Genomic DNA, 7,478 nt, shown 5'->3' on the forward strand with positions numbered 1-7,478 from the left:
CAAATCAGAGCGCGGCGGAGTGCCCGGGCAGCCACCCCCAGAGGAGCGGCTGGTTGGCGTCCGCCGCACCCAGGAGTTGGGGATGTCCTACAAACCCATCGCTCCCGCCCCCAGCAGCACCCCCGGCTCCAGCACCCCTGGGCCGGGCACCCCAGTCCCTACAGGTGAGGATCCAGCACCACCCCTGCTCGCCTGCCCGGGCGGTCGAGGTCTCGAAGAGAAGACGGCCTGAGTTCTGCAATAGGCCTGCCGCCTACCCTCGCTGAGCCTCAGTTTGCTGGCCTGTGAAGTGGGCGTGGTCACGTAAGGGCTTGTAGGTGGGGCGCAGGGGGAGGGGTTTGGCCCTGAAGTCTGTCAGCATGGAAGGAAAGAAACATCCCTTTGGAAGGCATCAGGCAAACACGGTCGTGGGCTTGGAAAACTGGGAGGAGCTGTCCCTGCCCCGCGCTGACCTCTTACCCGCGCCTGTTGCAGCCGGAAGTGTCCCATCGCCCTCGGGCTCGGTGCCAGGAGCCGCTGCCCCTTTCAGGCCACTGTTTAACGACTTTGGACCGCCCTCTATGGGCTATGTGCAGGTGAGTGGGGCCAGGGACTTGCTTATGGATAGGGAATGGAGGCCCCTAGGGGCTTGAGCTCATCGTTCTGTTCTCCTTTCATATAGGCGATGAAGCCACCTGGGGCTCAGGGCTCCCAGAGCACCTACACAGACCTGCTGTCAGTCATAGAGGAAATGGGCAAAGAGATCCGTCCTACCTATGCCGGCAGCAAAAGTGCCATGGAGCGTCTGAAGAGAGGTAAGTGAGGCCAAGCCCACTCTGCTCTGCCCAGAACACTGACACTGGACAGTCCTCTTTCATTAGGGAAGGAAGGACATCTGGAGGCCACCTGAGCCAAGCCTAGACTAGAGCCAGTATTACTACCCAGAGAGGTGTTTTGAATTGAAATTGAGTCAATTTCTAGGGAAGAGCCTGGGAATTTGAGAATTAGCCAAACCTCTAATCTTTTCCAGCCCTTTGTAGAGTTTGAGTTTCTCTTTATGAAAGAGGGGAGGGAGGAGTCAGCTTGAGGGTGGTGGTGGGGGGTGGAGCTGTGGAGGGTCGCTGAGACCCTGTATGTTACTTCCCCATCCTCACTCCACCCCCACCCCAGGCATCATCCATGCCCGGGCCCTAGTCAGAGAGTGCCTGGCAGAGACAGAGCGGAATGCCCGCACATAACAGGAAGCACTTCGGCCTCAGCGTCTGGACCTTTCTCGGCCACTGCAGAGCACCTGCTTCTCCCTGGCCTTCAACCCCAGTTGCACTTCCCATCCTGGGCTTCCTATCCTGCCCCCCTTGGTGGGTGCCCTCCAGGAACTAGGGGGCAGCTCTCAACTCCAGTTGGCAGCACTAGCTGCCCTGCCCCCCCCCCATGCGAGTTAGCAGCGAGGTCACTGTGAGTCCCACCCATGACCTGCCAACAGTGTTGATCCAGCTGGAGCATTCACCTTTCTGCGGCCCCCACCAACCAAGCACTTACCCAGAACTTCTCACCACTTTGCCCCAGGCCACCTTCTTCTCCAACAGGGGCTCAGAAGGCCTGTCACCTCCCTGCCTTGTCTCCTGGGCCATAGCGACTCTTTTCTCAGTATGTCTTTTGCTAAATGTGCCCTTTTTATATAAATAAATAAAAGATGATTTGGAGTTGTTCTCTCAGCTCTGAGCCTTTCTGGGTCTGGTTCTTCTGTTAACCCTGGGTGGACCAGGCAGAAAGAGGGGAAGAGGAAACTCAGGGAGTGGGAAGTACGGTGCAGGGAGTGGGGAGGCCGTCTGAATCTGGCTTTGCCTCACCTCTGTTGCCCTTTGACCTTGGATGAGACCTTGCCCTCAGCTTTTCCAGCTGTGACAAGTGGAAAGGGCTCCGCTCTGCCCCAATAGATGAAAGCTCATATCCCTTCTTGTTGTGCCACCAGGGGGCAGCGCAGGGCCTTGGCTGCCTCCACAGCTGGAGGCACTGTCAGCCAACCTGGCCTCCAGGGCTCTTCCTCTGGATTGAAAGTGATGTGATGCCTGGCAGGGTGGAAATGCCAGTTCATTAAGCCACTCCCTCACATGCCTTCATGCCCTAACAGCACCCTAAACTCTGAATCGGCCTTGGAAGGCTCTGAACACACCCTGTCTGATTCTCAGAGATAAGGGGCATGGCTGCTTCACTCCCCCAACACCTGGGCAGCAGACTCCAGAGGAGAAGTCCAGTGCTATGCTGCCATCCACTGTCCCAGCACTTTCTAGTGGTCTGGGTGTGGTCCCACAAGCTCAGCCCTTGCTATCTCGGCCTTTGCCCAGGGTCTGGGTGGCTGGATGACCAGACTTGTGGACCCGGAAGGCATCTGTAGGGAATGCCTTGGGGCACCATTCAGGGGCTAGCCCAAGGATTGGGAGTGGCAACAGGCCTCTGGGTATGTGGCTGACTGAGCCTAGAGGCCTGGGGCCCTGGAACCCCAGCTGGAGGTGGAGACAAGTCAGAACCACAAACTTTGGTCTAGACTTGGCAGAGAGGGCCTGCTACCCCAGGTCCCAGGTTCCAGGGGCTGCTGAGGATAAAGCCTCAGGAGGACAGGCCTGGGACCCGGCCATGTCAAGCTCCACCCCTTCATTGCACATTGGAGGGCTGGGCCAGAGTGGAGAGAGGAACCAAGAGTCTTTGGGGACCCCGAACACGGAGTAAACTCCGCCGGCATTTGGGGAAAGGCCTCTTCCTCTGCTTCTATGGGGAAGGAAGGCAGGGGCCTGCCTTCCTCCACAGCGGGCGGGGCTGTCCCGACCCCGCAGGGGTGGGGACAGGCCCGCCGGGCCCAGGAAAGGGGCGGGGCGGTCGCAGTGACGCGGCTGGCGGCGGGGAGGGACAGCAGGGGCGCCGGCTGGCGGACCAGGAGGAAGGTCGTGGCCATGGGCCCGCGAGGCGCCTCCAAAGGGTCTGGCCACTGCTGGAACCCGAGGTCGGAGCTAGGGACGCTCTGGGCTCCGACCCATGGGCCGGCCACCCCCTCTCGCGCCGGGTGAGGGGTGCCTCCCCTAAGCTAGAGGTGAGCCGGGACGTCGGCGGGCCGGTCAAGAGCACGGAGGGAGACGGGGACGCCGAGAGGCAGAGGGAAGTGGGGACAGCGGGGCCTCTCCCGCCTGCTCATTGGTTGCAAGGTGGAGGGCGGTGGTAGGGTGCTTTCAGGGGAACCGCAGCGCCCTGCCGGGGTGCAGGTGGGCGGAGCGGGTCCTCCCGGCGGGGGCCTATGGGATACCGAGTAGCCCCTGTTGGCTCAGCCGGAGGAGGTGGTCGGTCAGTCCCCGGGAAGGATGACAGGGTGGCTGTATAAACGAGTAGAGGGGATCCGAGAGGAACGCTGGGGTAGACGTCGAGCACAAGTAGCCAGTCAGGGTGGGGAAGGCAGGTCTGGGGGCGCGGAGGAGCTGTGGTCCTGGGAGGTAGGTTCTGATGCGGGGGATGGGGAGGTGGGGGGACAGTGGCAGAGCAGCCGGGGCGCACGGGGCCGTTCTGCAGAGAGAGATCCTGGGAGACCAGGTTCTAGGTGGATGTCCAAGAGGAGAACCCCGGACCCCCGACTCGGGCGGTAAAGCGGGCGGCCACCCAAAGGGCCTGTCGTAGAAGTCGGGCATGAAAGGATGGGCCCCAGAGCTTATGGGGGCTCACCCTGGGATGGAGCTGTTTCGAGAGGGATTAGGACGCAGCCAGATCCACGGATGGAGACTAGGCTGGCCCTTCAGCCGGAGGGCGCGCGCCCGCCACTCCAGGGGGCCCCGCGTCAGCGCGCGGTTGCCTTGGCGACGGGGGGGCGGGGGCTGCGTGGAAAAGAGGTCAGTGCTCAGCCTAGCTGCGGCTCCAGGCCCCCGGCGGCGCTGGCGGCAACGCTGGGTTCGCCTCTGCCTTCCCAGTGGCGGCCGCGCCGTGCCCTGCGCCAGGCGGAGTGGAGGCCGTGCACGGCCCGCCGAGCGCCTTCAGGATGCTCATCAAGGAGTACCACATCCTGCTGCCCATGAGCCTGGAAGAGTACCAGGTAGCCCAGCTCTATATGATCCAGGTAAGGGCGGTAAGGACCTTACTTCATGGTGGGGTGATGGCGGGAGCGCGCAGGCCTCATCTGGACAAGGGGTTGAGCCCAGCTCACCCCTACCAGTCCTGCTCCAGGCTTGGAAGAGCTGGGGGCCACTGGAGGAGAGAGAGGCCACTCCCGGAAAATACGGGGTGGAGAAGGGTAGGGAGGGGATATAAAGACTGGAAAAGGGGCAGAAGGGCCAAGGGGTGCCTCTCACTCCCCTAAGTGCCCGGTCAGTGTTGAACACTCGGCCCATGCATGATTTCCTCTAATCCTTCTCAGAATCTGTAATCTCCTGGGGGAAGGGAAAGGAGGGAACAGAGTCTAGGAGGAGGCAAGAGTGAAAAGGGGGGAGGCAAGGTTGAGGGGCAAGGTGTCTGGAGAGGGTGCAGGTTCCTGACCACCCTAGGAGGTTAGGAAAATGGGATGAGGACCAGGCCCCAAGTCTGTGTGACAGAGATGGGACAGGCAGGGACCCAAGGAGGAGGGATCTAGGCTTGGGCTATGAATAGGGTGGGCCAGGGTAGGCTGTCAGACAAGTGAGAAGATGGTGCAGGACCTGGGAGGGTGAGAAGGTGGGGGTTCTGTGGTTTCTCTTGCCCAGAACTGTAGGATTAGAGTCCGAGGAGGCAAGGGGACCTGGATCCAGCCTCAGGCATTGAACAGGCCAAGTCTGGGCTCCAGAACTATGAAAGGGTAGGACCTGCGTACTCTCAAGCTACAAGGGATATGATAGGAGCTGAGATCTGGTTTCGAGAGAGAGGGGAAAGGGTTAGGTTCTCTGTGAGAAGGAGACCCCTCTTCCTCTCATCAGTTCAGGTCCCCTGACCTCCTTGCTGTTCATTGGGCATATCCAGCATGCTTCCCCCTGTGGGCTTGAACCGGCTTCCCCTCTGCCTTGAATGTGACTGCGCTCCTTCTTTCCCCTCCTTCAAGTCATGTTTGGGCCACGGTCGTGTTGTTTTCCTAAGGATGCCTTCCCTGACCACCATGTTAAAATTGCAGTCCCCAGCTTTTGATCTTACTTATGCTTCCTTGTTCCCATAGCACGTACCACCTCCTAACTTACTGTATCATTTGCTTTTTCTCTGTTGTCTGTCCTCCTCCACTAGAACCTAAGTTCCACAAGAGCAAGGGTCTTTGTTCTGTTCATCCATATGTCCCAATTACTATAAGCCCGAGCAGTGCCTGGAGGATGGAGCCACCACTTACTCAATGCTGGGATGACTGAACTGAGTGCTGGGGTGCAGAACCCCATGTCAGATGGGCAGCGCCTATGATCCTGATCTCAGGGCGTTTTGGGGGTCAGGGTCAGGTTGCAGGGAGTTGAAAAGGTCCTCTAGCTATCTAGGGGTCCAGGCCAAGCTGGGGATCCCAGCAGCCAAGCTGGGGCTGAGCTCCCCATTCTGTTCTGCTTTGGGCTGCAGAAAAAGAGCCGGGAAGAGTCTAGTGGTGAGGGCAGCGGTGTGGAGATCCTGGCCAACCGGCCATACACGGATGGGCCCGGAGGCAGCGGGCAGTACACACACAAGGTGTACCACGTGGGCTCCCACATCCCAGGCTGGTTCCGGGCACTGCTGCCCAAGGCTGCCCTACAGGTAGAGGAAGAATCCTGGAACGCTTATCCCTACACCCGAACCCGGTGAGTGGGTGGGGTGGGCCTGGGGCCATGAGGGGTACAGCACTGGTGGACCCAGTAGTGACCCTCACCCCTGCCCTCTGCCCAGGTACACCTGCCCCTTTGTGGAGAAATTCTCCATTGAAATAGAGACCTATTACCTGCCTGATGGAGGGCAGCAGCCGAACGTCTTCAATTTGAGTGGGGCTGAGAAGAGACAACGAATCCTGGGTGAGGCCCAGGAGCTGCTGGGGGAGCAGCTCAGCACCCTGGAGCCCCACTCAGGCCCCCTGCTGCCTCAGTAGGCAACCTTGGACAAGTCCCAGCTTCCCTCGGGCCTCAATTTCCTGTCCATGAAAGACTGCCCTCCCAACCCCTAGGGGACAGGGAGGGGGGCTTGAAGGGGTTGGCATTGTTCAATGCTTGCTGAAACCCCCTCAGATACCATCGACATCGTACGGGATGCAGTGGCTCCAGGCGAGTATAAAGCAGAAGAGGACCCCCGGCTATACCGCTCAGTCAAGACGGGCCGAGGGCCACTGGCTGATGACTGGGCACGGACGGCAGCCCAGAATGGGCCTCTCATGTGTGCCTATAAGCTGTGCAAGGTTGAGTTCCGCTACTGGGGCATGCAGGCCAAGATTGAGCAGTTCATCCATGATGTCGGTGAGCACTCAGCCGCAGGAGGTTCTGCTTACCCAGCATGCACCAGGCCCCATGTTTGCAGCCAGGGATGCTCCTTGTCTACTGAGGACACAGAAGCCTACAGCAGTCATTTCCATTTGAGGTGGGGCATACTGGGACTGGCATGGAGGGGCAGGACAGCCTAGCCAGAGGTCGGGGAGACTTGCCTTGAGATATAGGTGACAGTCAGGAGGGTAAGGAGCTGACAATGTGTCCTCTGAGGTCTGTGCCAGCTCTGACTTTCAGAGATGCTGCTTCCATAAAGATGCTAAGATTCTCCTTCATGTGTGAATTAAGCAAGACTCAGAGACTCCCAGGAGGATGACCAAACAGGCAATTTGCTCAGGAGTACAGGCTGAGAGGCTATGACTCTGAGGTCATCCCGCTCTCAGAGTCCCAGCCTCTGGCCCTGTAGTCCAGGAGCTTTTGTTTCATGCCTCCCCTAAACCTAACTCCAGTTTCTGTAGCTCAGCCCTGCCTCCCTCCTGGTCTGAGTGTGGACCTCCTTCATGCAGAAGGATGGTCCCTGAGAGACGGAATTCAGCAGCCTGGGTTCTGCTCCACTACTGACCCTCCATGGTACCTCTCACGAGCCAACGGCCATCTCTTGCACCTTAACTTCCTCTTCTGTAACTGAGGAAGTGAGGCCAGATATTAAGACCTAATATTGACTGAATGATCACAACATGCCAGGTCTTTTGCTAACCCCTTTTTGTGCAAGATCTCCTTGATTACCCAAAATAACCCGATAAGGACTATTCCCATTTTACAGATGAGGAAATTTAGCTTAGAGATGAATGCAGACTCCTTGTCTTGTATTTGAGAAAATATCACAAAGCATAAATAAGAAAATTTAAATCATCTACATATAACCATTACAAAGATTCTGATATATTTCCTTCCAGATTGTTGTAATTCAGTCATTATTACTTTATTTCCCAGATACTTAAATTTCTAACTATTCCTCTGCTTAAGATGAAAATATTCCAGAATGGGTATCATCTTTCACTACAGCCATCATTGAGTGCCAATGCTTCCATTAACTGTTAACACCTTAATTAACTGTTAACTCCTCAGAAGTCAGCAGGA

General features: G+C 57.9%; 2 protein-coding genes across 4 annotated transcripts in view; both read left to right on the forward strand.

Annotated features, from left to right (window-relative positions):
• CDK2AP2 (cyclin dependent kinase 2 associated protein 2) overlaps positions 1 to 1,694 on the forward strand; it is a 2,707-nt gene extending 1,013 nt beyond the window's left edge. Inside the window, exons 2-5 of one of the 3 annotated variants that reach the window (XM_027769408.1) lie at positions 54 to 164; positions 475 to 575; positions 662 to 794; positions 1,150 to 1,694. In XM_027769408.1, the coding sequence (XP_027625209.1) occupies positions 83 to 164; positions 475 to 575; positions 662 to 794; positions 1,150 to 1,217 (384 nt within the window). In that variant the 5' untranslated portion in view covers positions 54 to 82 and the 3' untranslated portion in view covers positions 1,218 to 1,694. The other 2 variants (XM_006171273.2, XM_006171274.3) reach the window with 2 other exon arrangements.
• Positions 1,695 to 2,869: 1,175 nt separating this feature from the next.
• The window catches only part of PITPNM1 (phosphatidylinositol transfer protein membrane associated 1), a 15,300-nt gene continuing 10,691 nt past the window's right edge, over positions 2,870 to 7,478 (forward strand). Inside the window, exons 1-5 of the mRNA XM_006171276.3 lie at positions 2,870 to 3,064; positions 3,954 to 4,072; positions 5,515 to 5,729; positions 5,815 to 5,936; positions 6,147 to 6,371. Coding sequence (XP_006171338.1) covers positions 3,995 to 4,072; positions 5,515 to 5,729; positions 5,815 to 5,936; positions 6,147 to 6,371 — 640 coding nt within the window. The 5' untranslated portion in view covers positions 2,870 to 3,064; positions 3,954 to 3,994. The remainder of the gene's footprint in view (positions 3,065 to 3,953; positions 4,073 to 5,514; positions 5,730 to 5,814; positions 5,937 to 6,146; positions 6,372 to 7,478) is intronic.

This window comes from Tupaia chinensis, unplaced genomic scaffold (assembly GCF_000334495.1).
Source record: "Tupaia chinensis unplaced genomic scaffold, TupChi_1.0 Scaffold149501_1, whole genome shotgun sequence".
In the NCBI taxonomy this organism is placed as follows: domain Eukaryota; kingdom Metazoa; phylum Chordata; class Mammalia; order Scandentia; family Tupaiidae; genus Tupaia; species Tupaia belangeri.